General features: G+C 42.3%; 1 protein-coding gene across 2 annotated transcripts in view; it reads right to left on the bottom strand.

The window, feature by feature from the left end:
- Positions 1–18,093: 18,093 nt before the first annotated feature.
- The window catches only part of SLAIN2 (SLAIN motif family member 2), a 71,711-nt gene continuing 63,331 nt past the window's right edge, over positions 18,094–26,473 (bottom strand). For both annotated transcript variants that reach the window (XM_003341426.4, XM_001372105.5), the window contains 2 exons: positions 23,338–23,656; positions 18,094–21,264 (listed from right to left, as the gene is read on the bottom strand). In XM_003341426.4, coding sequence (XP_003341474.1) covers positions 21,198–21,264; positions 23,338–23,656 — 386 coding nt within the window. In that variant the 3' untranslated portion in view covers positions 18,094–21,197. The remainder of the gene's footprint in view (positions 21,265–23,337; positions 23,657–26,473) is intronic.

Genomic DNA, 26,473 nt, shown 5'->3' with positions numbered 1-26,473 from the left:
TTTGGGATTTTTGCCCATTAGTAACTAGTAAATTAAAAGCATTTTGCTTCAAAAGCAGGGTGGGAAGCCTGGATCCTTGCCCCATGTGCACTTTTGAATTGGGGATATCAAACAGAACCCTGAAATAGAATCCTATAGGATATACCAGGAAAACCCACTGAGCTTTCTTCTTTCTCTCTTCTGCTTAGGTTTGTAATTTTTCCATTAGTTCTTTTCTCTAGAAGAATGAGATCTATTTTCATCACTCAACCTTGTGAAGAGGCAAGATTTTTGTTTTTTTTATTATTATTATTTATAAAGATGTTTTATTTTAACAATTATATATAATAACAAATTTTCACATCAGTTTTCTGAAGTTCTATGATAACAATTGTCTCCCTCCCTCTCTTTCCTCCCCCATCCCAGAGCTGGCAAGCAAGACAGTCAGGGTGATACATGTATTATCATGCAAAACATATTTCCATATTACTCATTTTTGTAAGAGAATAATCATATAGAACCAAAAACCCAAATGAACTAAGGAGGCAAGATTTTGAGAAAGCAGTGTGGTCATTGGGCCTTTGCTACCAGGTTCTGATACTTCTGGATTTGTCAACTTTGTGGGGCCAGAGTTAACCCTTTGGGTTGGGTTGAGGGGCTATTAATAGGCTTCAAACTGAATAATGACAGGCGCTGGGAAGGGGCACAAACAAATTTGAAATTGCTGTGGCTCCAGGATGTCTGTCTTTTATCCAAAAGAGAAGGTGTGATATTTTATTTCTTTATAGACAAAGTTTGAATGGACCCTGGATTTGAGTTAGATTCTAGGTCTACCAATCAGTCTCTCAGCCTCAGTTTCCTCAAATGTGGAATGAAAGGACTGGACTGCCAAAGTGCTCTCTAGCTCTGATTCTATGCCTTGGTGATCCTAACAGTCTTAAAAGAAGTATATGCATCAGTGGTACAAGTAGGAATTTTGTCATGTGTTTGACGAAAGGATGTTTCCGTGGCCTAGGTAAAAGTGATCCTTGTTCTGACCCAGACCTTCGAAAGTTGGAATAGTGGAGAGTTCAAAAATCTGGAAGAGCAAACAACACCCCCCTCTAGCGTTGGACTGAGTAATGACCCGCCTTTCCAAGTAGTGTTAATGCATATGTGGTCTGCTCTAAATGAAAATGAATTAGACACCATGGAACACTTTGCTGCTTCAGACAGATTTATGATGTCCAGGTACTAGTCTGGAGGGGGTAGTAGCCCCTTTGTGGTACAGAGGATGGGGGAGAACCCCCAACCTGTCATTTATTACCTCCATTTCCAATTCTCTGCTTTGGCTCTTTGAACATTGTCATTGGTTTAAGGGACAAAGGGAGAAGGAAGGGCAGAGGAAGGGAATGTGACTCATCTCAGGGGTAACCTTGGCCCCATGCTCACAGGTAGAAGCCTGTTCTGGGAAATTCTCCTGCAAATGTATTCACGGTATCATTCACAGAACAAGGTGCCAAAGTTTACTTGTGGACCAAGTTTCTGATTTAGCTCTTAGGTCTCATGAACCACTCCATCCATCTCCATAGGTACAGTGAACAGGTTCACGTCCATTCGTGGCCCATTGGGTTTTTTTTGTATCTATGAAATAGACCAGTAGAAAATTTCCAGGGCTTCACTTTGCCCTTAGATACTTCCTAAAACATGAAGCTGTCCATATCACTCCAATCAGGAATGTCATTGACTCCTACCACCTGGATATAAAGATAAACTACAAACTCTCCCTAGTTTGCCTTTGAAAGCCCTTCACAGTTTGCCTACCTTTCCAGACTTATTTCCTGTGTACGGGACACTAAATATCCCTTTATGTATATAACGTTCCAGTTCAAGTAGCCTACCTGTTCCTCATTCTCAGCAGTGTCAAGGGCCACAGAAGATCAAAGAGGCAAAAGCTATTAGATTCAACAATTAAAACTTCATTGGAATAACCTTACCATGTTGTAGTAAAGTGGGAAAAGAAATCCATTGACTTGGTAATAGGAACAAAGAAGCTATAGGGTCAGAGTAGGCAGAAGGATGGAGGTGAGCAGTGTAATCATGAAAATGTAATATGTAATAATTAAAATGCTACATTTAATATTTAGAAATTGGTTTTGTTAAATAATATTAGTAAAAAAATTGTTGTGGTCGCCATTTATAAAATTAACTCAACTCACGAGGATGATAGTAGTTTTTAACAATTTAATTTAATATAAATATAAGAAATAAATAAGGAAGGAAGTAGAAAATATATTTCCTAGCCTACCACTCTAAAGTCTGATCCATAGAATTTCAGCTCACTCCCCAGCAAGGTTCCAGTCTCCACATGGAAGTCCAATAGTCCCTTTAGAGCGAGAGTCTTAGAAGCCCATGAGGGTATCTTCTGCCGGAGCCACCAACGCCGAATGGAGTAGAAGAATCAATCCCAGCAAACTCATTCTAAGAGACCTCGATCTCCTAGTCTAAGGTCTCATCTTTTATAGCCCTTTTCTCCAAGTCTCTTCCTGTCTCTCTGAGCTGCTCTATTGCATCTCAGACACCAATCCAAGCCTCCCTAATCTAGACTCAACCCTTAGTTCCGGGGCATGTTCTTAGGGCTCTTCACCTATGACCTCTGTTTGGTGTATTCCAGCCATGATAATGGAATGGGTCGGATGAGAAGAAAGTTCACAGCCTGGGAGGAAGGGGTTCCCTTTACACAGCAGGATGATAACAATAGAAAGCAAAGGATTTAAGAGCAAAGTACATCACTGAAGTGACTGTATAGTCAAGGCTCTAAATGAAGTTCAGTGAAGACAAAGTGTAAGTAAGCAGGTTGAGGAGGACAAAGGTTGGTGAAGTGGAAAGATTGTGATCAGAGGGTGATTCCCAATGTTGGGGGGGAAGAAGTTTGGTGTATCCTCAAGGTCTTACCCACTGCTATGGGTGACTAATGATGGACAGAGGCACAGGAGCTGAAAGAGATGGACTGGCAGATCATCCCAGTAGAACGGTCCTCAGTGTTAATATTGAAGTTAGAGAGGATAATAACAGAGGCTCAGATGGAGAGGAATATTTTAAACATTTTAAAGATGATGCATTGGGACAGTTAGTTGGCTTAGTGGACTGACCTGGATAGGAATAAAAGTGTGAGATATAGAGGGCAAAGGCAATTTGATGTAAAATGTTTGAAACTTGGAGATTTTCATGTGATATTACTAATCATGACTTACTTTGGGAAGAACTTGATTCTTATATGACCTCAATAAAGTTAATGGCAATAAACATTATTTTTAATAGCCTTAGTCGGAAAATTAATTAGAAGTTATTAACCTAAATGCTTTTCTTTGGAGACAATCTGAATATCTTTTTAAATTGTGCCTTTTGTTGTTAAAGATAGCCTAGCACCTTATAAAGAACATTAGGCCAGGAATCAGGAGACACCAACAGTCATGTGTGCATGAAGCTGCTTTACTTTTCTGGGCCCTAAATTTCCTCATTTCTAAAATGAAAATAGTGATCTTGGCAACTCCCTGCTTCACTCGGTGCTTCTATATACACATCACCTCCCCCAAGACTGTCTAGTCTACTTTTGGGCAGGGACTGTTTTCTTTTTGTCTTTGATCAACTGATCACGTTATGTTTGACCAGGTCAGGAGAGCCAGGAGAGGTTCCACCACAGATTCTCCCCAGAAGCCCAGCGACTCAGGCTTGAGGAGCAGCTACTCCAGGGCCCACCTGGGGGCCCCGGCTCAGCTCCGAATGGAAAGGCAGCATCCTGTCTGTTGGTGCCTCACCTAGCAGTGGCCTTGAAGAGAGGAACCCTCATAGCAACCACTTTAAGTTGGAGCCTCCTTTTTCTCAGCCTGAGATTAGAGATGAGTGTGCGCTTCCCACCTCACAGCTTTTCTACTTTAGGTCTTCTTATTCCTTTTCAATCGAACATCCCTTGGTAAGAGCTAAGCAATGTTAAATGCTTTGTCTGTGGCAGTGAAGAGATAGCAGTGGATAGTTCCAACGTGGAAGCTGTTTGCTGGCTGATTATGATTGGGGGGGGGGGGGGTCGGGGTAGGCGCTGAATGGGGCCTCTGAGCTATCCTAATGAAAGAAACTCCCACTGTAGCCTACCAGTGCAAGGGAGATGGAGAATAAATCCAGAGCTGAGCCTGCCCCTCAAAGCTAATTCAATCTGGCTGGTTAATTGGTATCAACTATCATCAGTGGGAGAAGCAGCCTTTCTCTGGGGACTATAGGCATTTGGGGAGGAAGCATCAGTCAGTGAGCATTTATGAAGTGCCTGCTATGTGCCAGGCACTGTGGTAAATGCTGGGACTACCTAGAAAGGCAGAAGACCATATCTGCCCTCCAGGAGCTCACAACCTAAGAGGCACAGTGGAAAGAGGCAGACCACATGCAGATGGCTCTGTACAAGCAAGTTCTATACAGGATTGATTTGAAATAATCAACAGAGGGAAATCTACTAGCGTTAAGGGTTGGGAAAGACTTCCTGTGGAAAGTAGGATTTTAGTTGGAACATGCAAGGAAAAGGCCAAAAAAGCCAGGAAGTAGAGATGAAGAGAGAGAGCATCCCAGGCAGGTGGAATGGCAGCCAGAGAAGATGCTTGTAATTAAGAAAGAGGCCTTTCATTGTCCCTGGACCGAAGAGCACATAGTTGGGTAGAAGGCGTAAGAAGATTGAGAAAGGGACGGGATAGGAAAAGGAGGCAAGGTTTGACATTCCAAAAAAGAACTTTGTATTTGATCCTAGAAGAGATGGGGGTCCCTGGAGCTTACTGAGTTGATTGGGGGTTGCATGATCAGACTTTCACTGTAGCTGAATAGGGGATGGACTGGAATAGGGAGAGACTTACAGGCAGAGGCTATTGCAGTCGTCCATGAATGAGGAGATGAAGGCTTACACCAAGCTGGTGGCAACAATAGAGGAGGGAAGATTTGAGAGATGTTGCAAACATGGAGTCATCAGGCCTTGGCAACAGTTTGGATGTATGAGGGATGAGAGAAAGGAATCAAGGATGATAGCCCAGTTGTCCATTGGGGCTGGGGGTTGGTACTAGGAAGAAGATGGTGCCCTTAACAGTAATAAGGATGTTTGGAAGAGGGGAGGATTTAAGAGGAAAGATTATTAGCCCAGTTTGGGATGTGCTGACTTTGAAATGCCTGCTAGACCTCCAGTTCAATGTGTCTATTTGGAGATGTGAGACTGGAGGCAAGCAGAGATGTCCGAGCTGAATTAAGTAGACCTGAGAATCATCAGCATAGGGAGCTGATGAGATCACTGAGTGAAAGTGTGGAGGGGGAGAAGAGAGGGCAGCCTGGGCCAGAGCCCTGATGAGATATCCTTGGTTATTGGATATGACCCGGATGAAGAGCTATAAGAGGAGCCTGAGAATTAACAGTCAGACAAGTAGAACAATCAGGAGAGAGGAGTGTCACCAAAATCCAGAGAGAAGAGAGAATCAAAGAGAAGAGTGCTCAGAGAAGTCAAGGAGAACGAAGCCTGAGAAAAAGATGCTGCATTTGGCAACTAAGAGATCATTGGTAACTCTGGAGAAAGCAGTTTCAGGTGAATGACAAATCAGAAACCAGATTAAATTAAGAAGAGAGGAAGTGGAAGCCCTTATGGAAGGATGGCCTTCTTAAGGGATTTAGCTACGAAGGGCAGAAGGGATAAGGGGTGAAGGAGCAACGGAGGGTTTTTGAGGGACATGGGCCTGTTTGTAGGTGGTAAGAAGCAGTCAGTAGACAGGGAGAGATTGTAGATGAGTGAGAGAATGAGGGTGACAGAAGGACAGTCTTTTGGAGAAGACAGGGTGGAGTGGAGTCTCTTGAACAAGCAGAGCAGTTAGCCTTAAGGAGGAATAGAGCCACCTCTTCACAAGAGAGAGGGATGAAGAATGTTGGTTGTTGTGAATAAAGCTAAAGAAGAGGGAAGAAAAGGCAGCTCATAGTGCATGGCTTCAGTTTTTTCAGTAAAATATGAGACAGGGTTCTCAGTTGAGAGGCTTCCTGAGGAATCATGGGAAGTTTGAAGAGGGATGAAAAGTTTTGGAAGAGATACTACAGAAAGTGCAGTGAGTTGTTGAGAGAACTTTTCTTAGCAGCAGCAAAGACCCAATTGAGATTCAGCAAGAGTTTGTCGTGGATCCAGTTGCGTGATTTTTTTCTGCCTTCATTCAGTAGCACCTGTAAGGGAGTGAGTGGAGGTAGTGGGTGGGGGGAGAAGGGAGTAATCCAAAGCTGAGGCTTAGCTGGGCGCCATATGCTGAAGGGACTTGAGAAGTGGACAGTGGAGAGCTGAACTGGTTCACACACTAACTAGGGCCGATTTGATGGCCTGGGACAGATAACAGAGAGGTCAAGAGATTAGAGGTCATGTTGTAAAGAGTAGGCCTTGGTATGGAGAGGGAGAATATTTCTGACATTTCAGAGTTCTTGAACCCAGAATGGGTACATTGGCAGCTGATGTCAGAATCAAGAGAATACTGTCTTTGTGTGGCAGAGGTCATGGGAGATAAGTAATAATAAGGAAATAAGTAGGGTGGCAAAGTGGAAGTTTTTGAGTGAATATCAGTGTGTATGTTGCAGTTCCTAGTATGAGCAAAGGTGTTTGGGAGGAGAGGAAGATGTGAGCCGGGTGTTGAACTAGATGAGAAAAGAAGCAGGGATGTCCCTCCTGGAAGTCTGCAGGCAGCAGCTGCCAGCATTTTGATTGTATGAAAGCGGTGGATTATATGGACCTCAAAGAAAGAGAAGTGACCCAGTCCAGGGATGAGGGGGGGGGTAGTGCCAGGAAGTGGCAGTGAGGAGCAAGGGATAGTCCAGTCCTCTCAGCTCCACCTGGGAGTCAGAGAGAATGAGTGAACATGCAATGCTGCTAGAGAGGGGGCCATGAGAAGCCAGGGCTCAGTGAGAGTGGGAAGAGAGGGGTAGAGGATAAGTTATGAGATAAAAGCAAGCTTGCTGCTTCTAGGGCAAACATTCCAAAGGATACGGTACAAAGGACGGTGTAGGAATGGATAGAAATGGAGAGGAGAGACAGAGTACACAGGAAGAAAGATGATTGACAGGAGAGACAGAATGCACAGAGGGGATGCTGGGAGAGTTTTCAACTGAAGAAAGGGGGGGGGGTTCCTGAACCCTGAACCAGAGAGTGAAAGTGTATCCTGAACTCTGGTGTGAAATTGATATCATGCAATGGCCTGAAGTGTCCCAATGTGATTGCTGTGACTCTGATATAAAACCAATCATCCCAAAGATCTTCCTGTGAACCTTTGGTAGTCAGACAAGACTCTGGAGAATGACCCAAACAGGATTTTATCCTAGGAGGGCCTGCTCCTATAATTATCCTATAATTTATCCTATCAAGATAATTCTTTTGTCAGACATATTTCTTATATTTGTGGAGGGATGCTTGATAATGCAATTGGAATAGAAATAAATAATAAACATGATGCTAGAGTAATTGGAGAAAATTTTTTCATAGTAAATGTATTAGTTGATCATATCGAAATCGGGGGTATGATGCTTGTACTCATAAAAAGGCTGATGTTAATAATATTGTTTTTACTATAAAATTAATAGTGCTAATATGTGGAAAATTGTGGCTTAATGGTGGGCCAAAGAAAAGGTTGTTATGGCATTTATTGCAATAATATTTGTATACTCTGCTAGAAAAAATATGGCAAATGGTCCTACAGCATATTCAACATTAAAACCTGATACTAATTCTGATTCTCCTTCTGTTAAGTCAAAAGGAGCTTGGTTTGTTTCGGCTAGTGTGGAAATATATTATAGTCAGTGGTCATGCAGTTATAATTAATCATATATTTTCTTGGGTAATTATTAAATTTTTTAAGGTAAAAGAGCTGTTAATTAATATAATTGAAAGTAAAATAATAGCTAATGTGACTTCATATGAAATTGTTTGGGCTACAGCTCGTAAGGCTCCAATAAGGGCATATTTAGAATTTGATGCTCATCCTAACCATAAAATTGAATAAACGGATAGTCCTGATAGGGCTAAAATAAATAAAAGTCCTAGGTTTAAATCAATTAGGGTGTGGGGTATAGGTAGGGGTGTTCAGATGGTTAGAGCTAGGGCTAGGACTAGAATTGGTGCAATGATAAATATTGAAATTGATGATGTTAGAGGTTGTAATGGTTCTTTTGTAAACAATTTAATGGCGTCTGCAAATGGTTGTAGAATACCGTAGGGTCCGATGACGTTTGGGCCTTTTCGAAATTGTATATAACCTAGAATTTTTCGTTCAATTAATGTTAAAAAAGCTACTGCTAATAAATTTGGGACTTTGGGATGGATTGGGAGAGATGAGTTATAAACCAGGGCCTGTATCCACTCTATTTAAGTTTAACTCCTTTGTATTTATCCTCTGTATTTATTCCATATGTACACATATGTATGTGGTCAGGGAGTACTAGCACCTCTGGTGTGAGGGGTGGCCGAGCCCTTTTTAGAGCTGCCCGTCCATCTTGGTGTCCACTGTGGAAAGGAAAACTGAATCAGACTCTGGATTTCTGCCACTGAGGTGGAACAGACAGCAGTTGAAATGTTGGAGTGAAGATATTGACAATAATGACAGTTGGGGGAGGGGAGAGGAAAGTTGGAGAGTGACAGTTACTCTGGAGGTCTCTCTTTCCTGGCCCTCAGACTGGAAGGAGAACTCTCTCCCTGTCTCCATAGAAGTACCTCTATTCCTGGACTTTTCCCAACTGTGTGCTCTACCTGGATTCCTGTGATCATGTCATCGAACAAAAGGATTTACGGGGAGCAGTTTGAACTGTAAGGCTGGTATATAGGGGTGTCAGCCTGAAAAAACAGGAGCTCTGAAGGTCAGAACCTTTTCTTCCTTTTGCTGTCTAATGCTAAATTAGACTTTGCATTTAAGAAAACTAGCACAGATTAGCATAGACAGGAATAAGGAAACCCTCCACCAGCCTGTGAGGCCTGGCCTCAGTTCAAAAGCTGAGAGAGACTCAAACCCAATCTGGGAAAAAGGATAGGGAACCTCGCTTTCCTTTACCCCGATACCTTCCCTATCCAAACTTGTTATTAAATTCATCTTTATTTAAATAACCTGAAGTCAGATAAGAGGACTGTCATTTCTGGGGGACATAGAGGGAGCAGAAACTCAGGATAGCCATTCAACCATAAACGGTCCTTATCGGACCCCTGCCAGGTGACTTTGGTCCAGAGGGAGACTTGTCCCTTGGGGGTTTAGGGGGGTCCTAGCTTACCTGCTCTGGGGTATCTTCAGCATCAATCAATAGAGAAGACATCCCCTCAGGCTATCATAGTTGGTCCATTTAGGAACCCCATTTTCAAAGACAGGCTCTCAGCATGGGGTATCTCTCTCCTTTTACCTCACCAGCAACCTTATTCCCTCTATCCTTTCAACTCCTTCATTACCTATTAAAAACCCCTCCTTATCTCCCATACCTCTTCCATCCTCTACAATCCCTTTAAAAATTACACCACCTGGGGGCAGCTGGGTAGCTCAGTGGATTGAGAGCCAGGCCTAGAGATGGGAGGTCCTAAATTCAAATCTGACCTCAGACACTTCCCAGCTGTATGACCCTGGGTAAGTCACTTGACCCCCATTGCCTAGCCCTTTCCACTCTTCTGCCTTGGAACCAATACATAGTACTGATTCCAAGGCAGAAGGTAAGGGTTTAAAAAAAATTATACCACCTGTCCCCCAACTCTCACCTGTGACTCCTACTAGTAGCATCACACCTGGTAAAACTCATCTCAGCAGGTGGGCTCACTCAGGTTGAGGATAACTGACAGACTTCAAACCCATCATTAAGTTGGGGTGAGATGGGTACCCCAAACATGTGAAGATGTTCCTCAGATTCCTCAGTTTCTCAGGACCTAAGAGAGCAGTTCCAACAACCACAGAAACTGAAGAAGTAACTATTGCAGAGCACTTAGAGCTTGGTCAGACATCAGAGATGCCAAGGTCATTGACTGCATCCCAGGCCATTACTGGTCTTACTGACTTTGATGACTCTGGAAGAATGAGTCTGATGGCTTTGTGCAACTCTGCCTTGCTTAAATCCAATTCATGCACAGGTCAAGACATCACTCATACTCCAACACTGTGATGTCTTTGTAATTTTTGAATACAAAGGATAAATAACAACAACATATTGTGTATGTACACACATACCCTTATTATTTCTCCCTTGAGAATGTTAGCTCTCCATCAGTAGTTATTGTTTAATTTATTCTTCTTTCATCGCCAGCACCGAGGACAATGGCCACTGAGTAGTGGGTATTTCATAAATCCTTAGCGGTTGATTGACCAGAAAAAGCATCTCATTCCAAATCTTTGATCCTGTGGACCCAGACGGGGTGAGAACCACAAGTATTTTATTCTTACATCACACATAAAGATGCTGAGACTCACAAAGAGTAAGTAACTTGTCTATGTGACTAGTTACTATCAGAGATGGGATTTGAACCCAGGTTTTCCTTGCTTTAAATCCAGCCTTCTGTCCTCAGTTAAACATACAAGATCCATAGGATCATCACTTTAGAGCTGAAAGGAAATAAGAGGCTGTCTAGCCTGTAAGAAACAAATGCCCACAGAGTTTGCGACTTTTAGGGAATTCCAGAAGCAGGATTTTCTTGTAACTAGTACTTAAATGTGACTACTGCTTGTATGACTTTGATGGTGGGACTCTCACCTCCCTTCTTTGGACATTATGCTACTGCTAATATAGCCTAGGATAGAATTAGCCTTTTGGGCTACCATGTCACACTGTTGACATGTTTGTTTTTGCAGTCCATTAATCTTCCCTCCCTCCCTTGAGTTGCTTTCACACCATTAGTTTATTTCTCACCCAGGCTGGAAGTGTCCTCACAGTCAGATCCCACTCCTGACTGGCAGAGAAAATATTTGTATTAGAAGGATGGGCCATTGCTATTATGGGAAGCATGAAAGTATGAAGCAATGTCTTCAGCAGAGAAAGCTTGGAGCCAATATAGGGGAGCTCTACAATATTCTGAAAGCAGTTCAGCCCCCTCTTTCTTCCTCCTTTCCAACTCATTGTCCATCTGGATTGTCCAGGGCAAATAAACATGCTTTTGGACAAGTCCTATACAGGGTAGCCATTCAAATGCACTGTGAAATCTTGGCAGTGACCATTCTATAACATTTAAATGAGATGACCGTGTTTCAGCACTTAAATTAAAGCTAATTTCACATATGCCAGTATAAAGTGGAAAATTCATTCTCTGCCCTCCCTATGGTGATCAGGGTTGTCTTTCCCTCTTCTGAGCACCTCCCTTGTTTTCCCAGATTTTGGACGGCTTGCTCCGTATGTTGTTTGCTAGGAACTCCAAGGCCTCGATTTTATTGTCTGGCTCCTTTTGGGTTCTTCCGAGATAGCGAGGTGAGCGGTTGGGGTGAAATGATCCACAGTACTTAAGGCAAGGTGGAAAACAGGTTGGTGGTAAATGAAGGCTCTCACAGTGCTGTAAATGAGCCTGCAGAATAGTAACCCGTCGGTGGCAGCCCTGAGATCAAAGGATGAGCAACCTTCATGTAGGTGTGAGGGCACAGAGTGCACTAAATTGCAGTCATAATGTCATTACTATAATTACCAAGACACAGGCGTAATGTTCAGCTGCCCTTGTACGCCAGGGACATTGGCCTCACTGGAGTATTCAGGGATGAGTTTTCTAGAAAGACATCACTCCATACAGAGCTTTTCTGTACAGCTTATCTTTTGAATTATTCCCAGCACCTCTCCGGCTGTCAGTTCTCTCAGTTTAATAGACTATTCCTTTAAAGACCCATTATTGGGCATGTCGGTCTTTATTAAATAGGCACCCAAGTAGCCAGGCACTAAGACAATACTCTGAAGTACACAGAGCTTTGTAGGTGATGAATTCACCACAGATTAGCTGAATGCCGGCATGATTGTTTCTTATACGTTAGGACTGGACCACTTAGAGAGCCAGGGTCAATAAGACCTGAGTTCAAATTCAGCCTTAGACACTTATTAGCTGTGTGGCCCGGAGCCTGTAAAATGAGCTAGAAAGGGAAATGGAAAACCATTAACCCCAATTGCCTAGCCCTTACGACTCTTCTGCCTTAGAAGCAATATTTAATATGAATTCTAAGATGGAAAGAAAGGGTTTTTTTTCCTAATAAAAAAGTGAGAACTCCTTCCCCTCCTCAACTGACATCACTCCTTATCTTCCTCCCGCCTCCCCCTCTACTTCCTCACCCCTGTTCACACCAAGAGGTGGTCATCCTCAAAATTAGTACATACCTCTATCTTGGCCATTCATTAGTTTTTTCTACAAAGGAAAACCTTTACATAATTATGGCTTGCTTAGTTTACAGAAAAATTTTCTTCTCCAAGAAGAGTAAATGTAAGGACAAAGAATATTAAAATGATTAATTTAACATTTTAATTCTTTAATTATGAAAACAATTTTAAAAAAAGACAAAGCTTAGAACTAACTGATTATGTGACTCTTTCTCTACTTGCTGCCTCCCAGTTCAAAATGCTGCTGATGCATCTTCATGCCCAGCTCTGCCACTGAAAACATTCAAGCCTTAGTACAATTTTCTTTGTGGTTTTGGTCTTTTTCTTAATTTTTTTTTTGTCAATTCAGGAACTGCTTCATGTCAAAACATCTTTTCCCATGAGTATATAACAATAGCAGTGATAACAGCATGTATAGAATGCTTTAAGGTTTGTAGAACACTTTATAAATATCATTTTTTTATCCTCAGAACAACCCTGGGAGTTAATAACTATTATTATCCCTCTTTTACAGATGAAAAAACTGAGGCAGAGCAAAATTCATTGATTTGCCCTGGGTCACATAGTCAGTAAGTGTTTGAGACTTGGTTTGAATGAAGGTCTTCCTGACTACAAGTTGAGGCTCTCCACGGCTATTACCCCATGTGAGGATCTTTGCAGCCTTGTAGTGCTCTGAACTTGGGGATGTGGATTTGGGGGACATGTCAGCACAAACAAAGCTTCCTTTCTCTTTAGTCTCTTTGATACACTATAAAGCAGCCATTTACTTGTCATAATATTAGCTATAATTCACACTGTTTTACCTCCATCTTCCTGGCAGCTATTTAAGGTATTAAGTTAGAAGCAGTTAGAAGCACCTCCAAGGCTCCAAGCCTGCTTATTAGATGAAGCACTGGGTTCTAATCCTTCTTCCAAGTGTTAACAATTTTGGAGTTGAGCCCTATTTTCTGCAATAACTGATCACTAAATACTCCTGTGATGCTAGTGTCCCTGGGACACAAAAGCAGCCATAATTCCATTTGGAATTATTTTTCTATTTTCTTTTATCCTCTTCTGTCTATGGTTTAAAATAACTCATCTTTTTACTTCCTAATTATTTGGGGGAGAGCACAGTATGGCAAAAGGCACTTGTTTGTTTTTACATTTAAAACCCTTTACTTCTGCCTTAAAATCCACATGAAGAATCAGTTCCAAAGCAGAATAAGGGCTAGGGAATGGGGGTTAAGCAACTTGCCCGGGGAGCTAGGGACGTGTTTGAGGCCATATCTGAACCCTGGCTCTTCCCACTCTAGTCCTGGCTCTCTATCTCCTGAGCCACTTAGCCCTGAATAGGTATTTACGGCTGGTGATCTTAACTGCCGCCAACAGTTCCGATGCGATGGCTGGATACTTATGGCTAAAGGGAATTTCTGCTTTGCAAGGACTGCAGTGTTGAAGTAAGCGACCAGGGCTCAGAATGAGGCTGCCAAGGCAAGCCCTGGTGGGATGGGGAGTGATTATTTACATTTCACACACTCCCCTGTAAAATAGGATCATGCACACAAAATATATTTTCTTGCAAAGGATGCCCCAAGAATCTCAGTGTAGTTTAAAGCTCTTAAAAGGTGGGCAAAAAGAAAATGTTTCTTTAAAAATAAAAGCCTCCTGGGGCAGTTCCATGGCTCAGTGGGTAGAGAGCAGGCCCGGAGATGGGACACTGGCAGAACTTCGGGCTGTCGGGTTGGTGCTGTGTACGATGGCTTCGCTTCGAACTTAGCAGTGCAGAGTGTGGCCATGAGGCCACCTTAGGACTGTCAAACTCGGAGGAAGCAAGCTGGGTTCTGGAGGGCCTGCGGATAGTAGGCCCGGGCGTTTGGCCAGGCTCGCCTATTCTAGGAAAGCCGGTTTTTACAGTTTTTACCCAGCCCACTTAATAAATAAAAGGAAGCCAGGTGAGGAACACCCGAGCTCAAAGCTGGCCTCAGATCCTGGGCACATTACTTCACTTTTGACCGCCTCAGTTTCCTTAAGGGTGAAGTAGGAATAACAACCTCTCAGGGGTGCCGTGAAGACTAAATGAGATACTCTTTGGCCCATGGCAGGTGCTTAATAAACATTTCCCCCCGCCCATTTATTCCCTCGTCATTCCTGGTAGATAAGATAGGTCAGGCGCGGGGCTCTGGCAGAGAATAGGGTTGTGTTGCTGGTGAATTGGAATTCTTTATGCCTCGAATCGTTGAACTGTTTTCCAAAAGGTTAAAAGGACTCTCGTGAGTTTTCTATAAACAGCAGCCACAAGCCTGGAAGTGACTTTTTTAGAGCCTGGGAGAGATGAGCCGCTCAGACTCCGGCCAGCTCCCGCCAGAGGGGTTCCGGCTAAGCCCCGGTAGGGCGATGGTTAAGTATTTAAGGACTTCGAAAAAGTCAGTGTCCCGGTTTAAAATGCAGGTTGGGTTTATCGAGGAACCGGGTTCTCTTTGTGGTCCGGAGAGGCAGGGCCGTGCGCATGTGCAAGGCTCCAGCGTCACACCAGGGACTGATAGGGTGAAATACGGTATTTTCTTTATTTAGAAAATAGCCATTCCAGTCCAGAAACGCCCACTTTATCCCTCCGAATAACAACGTTCACCGAGGGAGCGGGCCTGTGATTTCAGTCCCCGAGAGAACTCCCACGGAGGAAACCCCCTCTCCCAAGGCTACCCTTCAGGGCCTGTGCTCAGAGCCCCGCCTCGGCCTTCGGCACAGGGCAGGCTTGTTGCATTGACTAGAAGGTTAAAGGACAACCCCAGAGTTGCACGGCCAGCTCTGTGGATTAAGACAGACACAGATTCTCTACCCGCAGCCCTCCTACTACAACCAGGCGGCCTGTGAAGCCCACATGAGGGGAGTCATCTGGGGAGCCTTGTGAATTGTACCTCGTTGGAGGTCTTGGGCCCACAGCCTGCCCTCTCCCCCTTCCAAGCTCATTGGCACGTTTGTTCAGGAATCCTCGTGTTCCTCGTCATGGTACTGCTCCCGCTTTGTCAAACGGACCCCCGGGAACCCCTCAGCGCTCAGCCTCTGTAGACGGAAGCGGCCGGGAAGCCAGACTCAGGCCCTCAGATCCGGCTTGGTACTCGCTGGCTCCGCAGCGCTTTCATCTCCCGATGGATCCTAAGCCACCTTCCACCAATCCCCCACCCCGCCCCTCCCAGATTCTGGGGCCGCTGGGCAAAAGCTTTCCCCTAGTACTTTAGGAGGCTGGGAGACGTTGGCCAGGAGCTCCCTTTCCCAGCTACTCTCCATTTCGGAACCGCAGCCTCCGCCCCCCCCCCCCACGTGTCTTTATTCCAGTGTCCCGAAGTTAGAGTCCGGTCCCCGTGTTCTGTGCCACCAGGCCTCGTGGGCTTTCGGCTCCTCTCCTCAGGCTCTTTCCCATGCCCACGTCTCTCTCCCCCGTTCCTCTCCCATCTCTCACCCAAATCGCTAAGAATCGGCCTCGTCTCACTCCTGGGTCCGGCCTCTGGCGTCGCTCCCGGATCCCGCACTCTGTGCCCCCTCCCGGTGTCCCGAGCTCTACCCAAATGGCGAGGCGTCCAGCCGTGGTCCCTCCCTGGGGTTCCCGTCATTCCCTGAGTGCTTAGGTGGGACCGGAGGCAGTGTGTCCTCCCACCACTCCTACCCCAGCGCTCCACAGAGATCTCCTTCCAGTCAGCCCCTTCTCACATGTTCAGTGAGAAGCCTGCGCCTGGCACCGTCACAGCTCGTGGTGTCCTCACCGCCTAGTCTACATTTACAGCTCCTAACTGGCCTTCAAACCGACTTCCACTAAGTAATAGTCCTAAAGGACAAGCTGGTCCCGCCACTCCCTTACTCAATGAGCTTCAGTGGCTCCCGGTTACAGCTAGGATACAACTTCTCTCTTCGGCATGTAACATCCTTTATAATCCGGGTTCGACCTGCCTCGGTGGCTGTTCCACGTCACGGCCTTTCCCACGTGATGCAGGCAGCCTGGCCCTCGGTGGTTCAGCGCACTCTCCTCCCCCTCGCCTTAGCACAGGCCCGGCCTTATGCCTGGAGGGCTCCCCTCCTAGCCTCGGTCGAGTGTCCCCTTCAGAAGCAGCAGCCTCCCCAACTACCTGCAACCCCCCTCGGAATTACGCTTTTGCTCTGCCTGTGACTGTCCTGGTCTCCCACAGTGGCCTCTTAAGCAGATGAGCATATGAATCAGTGCTGAACCTCTTGAAATCCTTCCCTTTCTTCTGGGTCCCCAGTTCATACTAAGCGTTCCAGAACCTCAGTGCCCTTTTTATTACCCACGTTTCCCCTCGTTGTCCCGGAGCCTCCTAGGGAGCTCCGCCCCTTTCCAGTCCCGTCTCCAGTGCCTGTTCTAAGCCTTCCGTATGGCCTTTGGGCCTGTATTACAGAAATGGACCTTAATGTGGGGAAGGACCTTTCGGATAGTTTATCCCACTCCAGAGAAGCGAGACACGCCCGTCTCCTTTCCTCCTGGATGTATCATTTGTACTTAAGCAGGGGTCAGGCCTGAGCCTTTCAGTTGGTTGGTCTGTCACAAGTGTGAAGAAGTTCGCATTTGCATCTCTTGGGAGGTCAGCATTTCTGCCCTTACTGGGAAAATACCAGGAACTGGGAGAAAAGAATTTTATCTTAGTTTTTGAGTCAGTCATGCTTGACACAACCTGCATGGCAGTCTTTGTAACAGCAAATCATTTTATAGACAATTTTCCAGTATTGCAAGGCATTTCATAAACACAATGATTCTGTGGCAGCCATGTTAAGTCTCCAGTGGCCCTTCTGGGAATGCCCCCCAACCCTTCTGTACCATTTCCTCAAGCGGGATTTGTAACCCCAATCCTGGTGAATCCCAGGTTTGCAGATCCATCCTCCATGTTTCCCAAATTCTCTCCCGATGGTTCTGGGTAGCAATTCTTGTTCCTCTGAATGTCGGGCTTACAAAATTACAGGCAGCAGGGCCGATTGCCTCAGTTCTGCCCCATGAGTTTACTCCATACCCAAAAGTGTTTGTCAGCTCACTTGGGGAAAGCTGTTCTAAACTGGAGCTCCATCTCTCCCCTCTCATTTCTAATTCCTGGTGTTCTCTGCTCTCCTGACAGCCCTCTAAACACAGATACCTGATAATATTAATATTGAAAAGATTAGGCCCAAGATTTGTAGGAACATGTCATGTCATGTTGCTCCTAAGCATTCGGTTTAAATGGCTTCACCTCCAAGCCAAACCACTTCTCTGTCACCTTTCTTTTGAACTTCCTAGATGTTAAAAAAAGAAGTTTTGACTTATTCTACTTCCTTTGCCAGAACAGAGTAAAACTGAAAAGTACTTTGTGAATTTACACTGTAGTCAGGATAGATATAATATGAAAGCTACCTTGGTTTCTACTTTGAAATACTTATAATTTCATTTGATAAAAGAAGCTTGCAGGTATTAAGCAAATAACTGCACAGAGCAAAAAGAAGTCACTCAGGAACAAGCCAGTCTGTAAGCTGCACATGGAGTGGTTTCCCAGTGACTGAAGAGGCTCTAGTCCAATCCTCAAAAATTTTACAGATGAAGGAACCAGGCTCAGTGTACTCCACAACTGACAAAGAGTGTGGTTGGGACTTCTGATGCCCACTGAAGCCCACTTTCCTGCTCTAATACATTCCATCAGTTGGACATCAACTACAAATGACACCGAAAATGGAATAGCCTACAAAGGACCTAACTTTTGTGTTCAAAAAGTCATGGAATCTCACCCCTTTTAGGTACTGATGAAATAGTTGCAAAAATGAGTATAAATTTAACAGTAAGCATTATGGTCAGGCTGTTTATTAAGGAGACAACCACATATACAAGTTAATCTATAGAAACGTCTGCAAATCAAACTTCATGTGATCTAAAAGGACCATGCATAATGTCAAAAATGGACACCTGTACAGTCAATTCGATAAAAAGTTAATTTAAACATACACAGTCTAGGATCATACTACAGATACACATATTCAGGGGCCACATACATATCCAATTAGATTTTTTGAAAATGTTTTGTTATAAAAGTGATAAAATCAGCATGGAAACTGGCTGAGATAGTAACGTTAAAAATTCTCTGACAATTATGAATGGTCCCCATTTTTTTTTTTTACAAAATGTGATTCCAGGGTCTAATAACTGAAGAAAAAGTCAACCCTTAAGAGTGTTTTATATTATACAAATAAGTTTTATAGAAAAATGATCCAGCAAATGCTTAAGAGTTAAGAATATTTATATTTTCTAATTTTTACACTTTTTATTAACACACTTACAAAAAATAACATTCAAACACTGGAAAAATTAAATAACTTTGGAAGCAGAGCTCAAAGCTTTCTGCTTACATATAAGTGACAATTCAGAGCTGTTGGCACAAAAAAAATAATCCACATTCATAAAACCCTTACCTACTATATATCAAACATAAGTTAAGTAAATCATAGGCACTAGTTTATCAAATCCACATTTCTTCCATAAGTCTAACCACAGAGAATCCTTAGATTTCCCCAAACAGAAAAATTGGCAGTGCACAAAGGCTTCCTAATTAAAAAAAAAAATCAATTTTTCTCTTCAGGAAACCAGAAGCCAAATGTCTGTGGTAGTAGAACAGCAGGTAAAAGATTGCTTTACCAAACCCAAGTTCAGAATATTTTTAATAAGTGATGAAGCAGTTGAATTTTAAAAATATATATTTTCAGATGCAGCCACTTAAAAACAAAGTTAACCTGAATATTCCTTTTGAAACTCATTTTCAAACTGAAAGATTAATTTTTTCATAATCAATTTAAATTCCTATTAGACTGCAGCATATTTTTTTTTTGCAATGTTGCACTGCAAACAGGCCTGTTTTTATGGCAATAGCTAGTTCTTTCACTTATATGCTTATATAATTATTAAGTGACATCACCCATGTAGATGTATGGCCTATGTTAGCAAAGTGCTCAGAGGGAAAGTTGTCTGGTAGTTGGAGCCCTTCTGCCGCCGTTGGTTCTGTGTATTCAATACTGAAATCTCTTTTGTGGCTATGTCCTAGGAAAAGGTAGTTACATTTATCTTAGTATTAGAAGTAAGGGATTACAGGTAGGACAAGCCGCATGAAATCAGCCTACAAGTGTATGGAGAATCATCTGAGCTACTCTCATCAGGTGCTTTCGAGTTGCCTTATCCTTTGCCTCTGGCACATAATATTTCATGGCTCTTCATCTTGTGGTGTTCCTATGCTACCATGGTACTCTACCACTATTAAGTATTCACTGGAATTAAAAGGATAAAATTTCTTCCCCCAAATTTCTTTCTGTTGCTCATTAAGATAACAAACTACAGTGATGTTACAGGTATTATAGAATGGGGATTTTTAATGGGTATTTTGTCCTTTTTTAATCCATAAAACAAAAGATTCCGTTGCCCACTGGTCCTCTCACTCTTATTCCACTTACTTTGGCCAGCTTACTTCTTTGCTTAATAGACAATAAAACTTATGTTTGGTTATCTAAATCTTTTTTAGGCTACCAAAGTCCCAGTTTTTAAAAACTACTGAGGGGAAGTGAGGAGTTGGTGGGGTGGGGTGGGTAGGGATGGCTTAAAAACCAAAAGTTTCCTGTAAAGCAGTTTTTGTCTGGCAACCAGGTAGGTGAAACCAAGGGTAAATTTGATAGCCAATTAGGTGGGAAGAATTTACAAGTTTGTAAACATACGTAGCAGGTTTTGAAATGTTAGCAATAATGTAAAAACAGATATAAGGCAGAATATATTTTCTAAGGGACAACATCTCCAAAAGAAATTTCAACATTAAACAGGATTCATTCAGCAAGCTATTTTTCATACCATGAAACATAACTATATGTGTCATTTGGTATCAACAGTACAACTACCATGTCCAGAGAGTTTGTGTAAATGCATAGATTTTTCCTTTGCTGTTATTGTATACAGTTTTGTTCCAGGCCATAAGCACTGAGGTGTGATAAGAATGAATAGACAGTACGACTTGCTCTCTTTCTTTCAAGGAAACCTGCTAATACAACTACCAAAATTACTTCTCAGGTCTGTAATGGTGAATAGCATGTTAATGAGCTGGCTTCAATAGCAAAGGCCATCTTTCCTGAGCCAGGAATTATGAAGTTTGGAAAGATTGTACAACTGATACGAAGCCCTTTTGGCAACAAAAAGTCTGATATGTCGATGCAACATGCAGGATGCAAGCTAGAATACCATCTTGTGCAAGGTGGTGATCTAGATTAGCTACATCCGAAACTTAGGATCAGATGATGCCATGTCAACTAGGGTTAAACCATTTCTTTAATATAGCTCCAAAAAATAGCTGCTAGAGTGCTTTTAAATAAAGGTACTATTTTTAAAAGATTGAAACGCTTTTCAATTTGTAATTTGAATACTAGTGAAAACACCACTTTTAGACAATTATAATCAGAACATTAATTCTCATTAAAACACATTTATTGGTGGGAAAAATGTATTTTTTATAAAGTTAGAATAGGCTGAATGTTTTGGATAGCTTGACTATACCATATTTCTTGTGCAATGAGGTGCACACTCTTGGATGCAAATGGGCATTAATTAACTCTTTGGCATCTTTTAGGGTTTTTGCCCAGACATTGGCCTCTGTCAAATACTCAAAAATTAACTGGGTTTTCTAGTAAACAGAACTAAAAGTGATTCGATGGAGAATGATTGTGTGATTACCAAACAGAGCTGATGTTAAATGTCATTAAAGTGCTGCTTGATCATCTCTGTCAGTTTGTGCTAATTAAGACAGAGAGGGCTGGGACTTTACAGATCCCAAAGTCAACATCTGGAGCATCTGCATATAAAGTTGTCTTTTAGTCTGGTGAAGGGACGTCCATAAAGCCGAGGACCCTGCATTCATTTCTGCTGGTCAATAGCAGCCATCTTTCCAACTATCATCTTTCATGCTACCATATGTTTTAGGAGCTGGCAGTGATCTGAAACAAAGTGGTACCATTATTAAAAGTTGAAATGCATGTACTCTCTCTACATTACATACATAAAATCAGACCTTTATTAAGACTACCTGCAATATGGTTCTCTGCCAACCCCACAGGCTTCCACGTTTATAAATACATTACTTAATCAAATAAGATGAAATGACTATAAATATAGTTTTATATTAATTAATTAAGCATTTTACTAAGCAAACCCTTACTATGTGTGAGGCAATGGGCTAAGTGCTGGGAATACAAAGGCAAAAGAAAAAGCCAAATAATTGTCTGCCTTCCATTCTAATGCAGAGGGGTGGTGGCATATGGATGAGGAGTGGGAGGAGAAGAGGCATGGGCAGCTGGAGAGACGGAGAGCAGTCTTCTGCAGAAGGTGGAACTGAGTCTTGAAAGAAACAAGGGAATCTAAGAGATGAGGAGCGAGAGCAGCACTCATGCATAAGGGAGAACCTCAGAATATAGAGAGGATGACACAAGTGTATGGAGTGGAATGATATATGTAAAAAGACTGGAAAAGGAGAGCTCCTCTGTGAAGAGCTACCATGTCAGACAGGAGTTTATATGTGATCTGAGAGGTTATATGGGAGCTGCTGGAGGGTGAGGAAGGGGAGTTCTGGGGGCAAAGAGTGACATCATCAGCTCTGCACTGACTAGATTGAGGAGAGACTTCAGGCAGAGAGCAACAATTAGGAAGCAATTGCAAAAGTCTAGAAGAGAGGTCATGAGGACCTAAAATGAAATGGGCAGAGTTGTGATTGTGTGAATAGAACAATGGGAATATATACAAATGAAATGTTGTAGAGACAAAAAGAACTGGCAACTGATTGGATAGGGTTGGGGTATGGGAGAGTAAGGAGTGGCACTACGATGGCAGACTGGGTAACTATGGTAATGGCCTTCATAGTAAAGGGGGAGATAGGGGGTCTGTTTGGGACACATTGAGTGTGGGATGCCTACAGGACATGAGAGTTGTTGATGCTGTTCTGCAGTTGAGAGGAGGGCTCAATATGGCACATATACATATACAGCTATGGAGGCAGAAGTTAAGAATCGTCTACATAGGGGGTAGCTAGGTGGCTCAGTGGATTGAGAGCCAGGCCTAGAGATGGGAGGTCCTAGGTTCAAATCTGGCCTCAGATACTTCCCAGCTTTGTGACCCTGGGCAAGTCACTTGACCCCCATTGCCTAGCCCTTACCACTTTTCTGCCTTGGAACCAAAACACAGTATTGACTCCAAGACCGAAGGTAAGGGTTTAAAAAAAAAATAATAGTCTACATAAAGATGGCAATAATATCCATGGACATGGATGAGAACAAATAAAGGATAGAGTCCAGGACAGACTGAATCAAGAGAAAGGTTGAGATTAATTATTAATGTCCCCAAAACCCAAAGGAGAGAAATCTTGCAGAGAGGACAAGTAGGATGAGAATTATTAATAATAAATTATAGCACTTGTCATATTATCTGAGTTGATCAAGAAAAGATAATGGAAATTGGCAAGTAAGAGATCATTAGCAATTTGAAAGGGGACAAAAAATTTGCAAATAAACAAGTGAAAGATTTAGCTGCAATTTTTTAATCGAAACATCATAAACAATATTCATTCTGACTTTCAAAATAAACAAATATGACAAATGTGTGTTATGTAGTATCACTTTTTCCAAGTGAATGATCCAAATTTATTCTGAATTACATTGGTTTAATCCTAAAGAATTCCACATTGCTCCCAAAGCTTTTGAAAAGCTCTTTATATTGCTTAAAAGCTAAACTCAGACTCCTATATCTTTAGGTCACTGGTTCTCAACCTTTCTAATGCCGTGACCCCGCAATACAGTTCCTCATGTTGCAGTGACCCCAAACCAAAAAATTATTTTGGTGGCTACTTCAAAACTGTAATTTTGCTACAGTTATGATTCGGAATGTAAATACCTGATATGCATTATGTATTCTCATTGCTACAAATTGAGAGGTTGAGAACTGCTGCTTTAGGTCTTGCCTATGATTCAGCATGTAGATTTTTAACAAGCTGAATTTTTATGTCAAAATGGACCACTTACCTGCGAACAGGCTGTGCAAGTTTGCTGCGAGGCACTGGTATTCCCCCAGCAGAAGGGGCACTAGGTCTGGGCAAGCCACTCCTCATTCCTGTGGTCCCTGCAGGTCTAGTAAGAGTAGTGCTATTGATGCTGCTGGCAGGGGTTGGTGAGACCACATTCTGAACGACAGGGGGCCCAGGTGAAGAATTAGGCTGAGTGAGTTGTGCTGCTTCTTGACCACCAACAGGGCCAGAACCATGGTTACTAAAAGCTTTCACTGGCTGTCGGAGTGCCAAAGGAGATGGTGCTGCAGGAGAGCGGAATTTACTTGGAGAAGGTACTATACAGGATAATAAAGAAAAAATTTCATGTAAGTCATTCTAAAGTCATCATCTTTAGGACTTATTTGAAAATTTAAAGTTAACTCCTTGATAGAAAGCCTTTATTTACTATGTAAATATCTTAATTATCATTACAATTTGATCACTGATAGTCCAAAACCTTAAGTGTAATAATTTGGGAGAGGAGAAAAGCTATGATAAATATTAAACAGTATCTTAAAATAAATATTTTTTATTATGCAGTAAGTAACACAAGATTATATGCACTATACTTGCCCAGGGTCACAGAGCTAAAAGGCAGAGGCAGGATTCAAACCCACATCTTCCCAATTCCAAGTCATGTTCAGCGGGAATACATACATACACACACCCACACCCCTCCTGGATCTGGCACTGAGTATGTTCATAGGCAAAAAAAAAAGTAAGCCTAAAGTGCCTTGTTCATTGAATAGTTTCTTTAAGAAACTGTATACAACTAACAATTTATGATGCTGGGAAAATATACCCACACTTGCCAGCAATGGCACTAAGAATGGAATCCCACATTTCTAAGTCAAAAACAGTTATAGTTGAAGAGGGTTCAATATACCTGCCCAAACATACCTTTTAAGGCCCTGGAGCTGCTGTTAGAATAGCTCCACCAGGGTGTCCCTCCGTTAGTGTTGCAAGTAGCCTATTCTTGTCTAGTTTTCTTTTCAGAGCAGCTATTAGGGCTACTAAACTAATTCAAGTCTTTGCCTTATTGTGCTCATATAATTAAGCCAAACTAGCCTGGATTTCATTATTTGTAATAAATTAAATGCTCATCAATTCTCAGGTATAATTGAGCTGCAATCCCCTAAATGTTTAAGGAACATCTTTATTCTGAAACTTGGACTTCTGGTTCCCTGGGGCCCCACCCTCCTTCCAAGGAACAACTCCTTAAGGAGGGCACCGAGGCAGGCTGCTAACATCCCTACCTTACCTATTAAGATTATAAATTCTTTGCCTTTTTGTTTCCTTTGCCTGGCACACAGTAGGACCTTAATAAATATTTTAAAGTGGATCTGTGTATGCTCTCATCATTCTGGGAGTCATCTCCAGCAATCCAGTGAATTCTTGATCACGGCTTCCCTTCCCATAAGTTGGCAGCAAAGAGGGAGATGTCTATCTACCCAACATGCTGAAAGCTTTCCTCACTACCAACCACCACATATCCTGTTGGAGTAACTGGCTTGCCATGTGTCCATTCCTGTTCTTCAGAGTTCCTCATTGCTCACCACTTATAAATTTTTAGGAGAGCTATAATCACTCAGAGTTGTTGTTTTTTTTTAATAGCCTGTCCAGTCACAGAAGACCAAGTGCATGAAGAATGTCTATTGCCCAGATTTCAACATGCATCTCAGTGGACATCCTTTAGAGCTTACCCAGCCGTGTGTACATCTGGGTCAGACCGTCCAGATGGACAATGAGTTGGGCCCAGAGTTGAACAAGAGATGGAGTGTGGGCTGAATTGCTTTCACAAAATTAAAAGCTCCTTTAGTGACCCCGAGCTTCCTGTGAAAGGAAAGGTCCATCTTTTTAAATACTAACATGTTACTATATGGTAAGACACAGAACACAACTGTCTCTAAAGAATTAAAAATGAGAATCACACACACCAAGGACCATAGAGAGGCACATGGTGGGTGTGAACAGGCTGCAGTAATATATTCACAGTTACATAAGAACAGGAAAATACACAAGCAATTTGCCCAAAAGATAATTAGACAGAAAATAACTGAAAGGAAACTAAACCTATTCTATACAACTGTTTTCAAATGAGGGACTCAAGTGCTAAATAAAAATAACATTTTTATTATACTGCTAGTGCTAAATAATGGGGATAACAAGATAAATGAAAATAGGAAGTCTTAATGTCTTCAATTAACCCAAAGTAGAAAAACTGATGATTTGTTTCTTTTTCCTTTCTACCTTCAAAGGGTTATGTTACAAAGCCACTGCAGAAATGTATTTCTATAAAACACATATACACTTTTAAATCAAGTTTTATCAACAACCTATGGCACATGACATGATTTGAGATAGTATAATCTAGCTTTGGAAAAATTCCTTTGCTTTGGACAAAGTACAAATGGTCATGTTGTCTATAATTTACAACTAAGTCCAGAGAAAGGGGCGCTTCCCAAATGAGATCAGGAATCAGGTTTGGGTTAGAGTAGTCATTATCTAAAGCTTACAAGAATTAGCTCATCCAAGCCACTGGTCCATTCAAGGTAAAACATCTGGCCATCTCTTATCCCTCAGACTGGTAAAATGATAAGAAAGCAAATGACAATTATTAGATGGGAAAAATACAAATCCCATCTAATAATTGCCATTTGCTTTCTTATCATTTTGTATTACAGGTGAAGTTACAGATTGGTCCCCCTAGAAAGCAATCTAGAACAAATCCTTTGCCCCTTTGTGTCCACTGATAAAACATAAGGTTCAATAACTCCAAAGAAATTAAAGAGAAAAGGGATATGTGTGAGCATAAGTGTAGCATCCAGAGCAACTTTTGTTATAGTAAAGAACTGGAAAGTAAGAGGGTGCCCATCAGTTGTTGATGGCTAAACAAATCATGATAAAAGAATGTAATAAAGAAACCTGAGAAAACTATTATGAAGTCAGTCTATGAGATGAGCAAAATCCAAGAACAATTTACAGAATGATGACAACATTGTAAAGAAAATTAACCTTCAACCCAGTGGAATTGCTTCTCAGCTCTGGGAAGGGGGAGGGAAGAGGGGGAGGAAAGAACATGAATCAAGTATTAATTAATCTCAACAAATAAA

Source organism: Monodelphis domestica, chromosome 6 (genome assembly GCF_027887165.1).
Source record: "Monodelphis domestica isolate mMonDom1 chromosome 6, mMonDom1.pri, whole genome shotgun sequence".
NCBI classification, from domain to species: domain Eukaryota; kingdom Metazoa; phylum Chordata; class Mammalia; order Didelphimorphia; family Didelphidae; genus Monodelphis; species Monodelphis domestica.
This window is presented reverse-complemented; position numbering and strand designations above follow the sequence as displayed.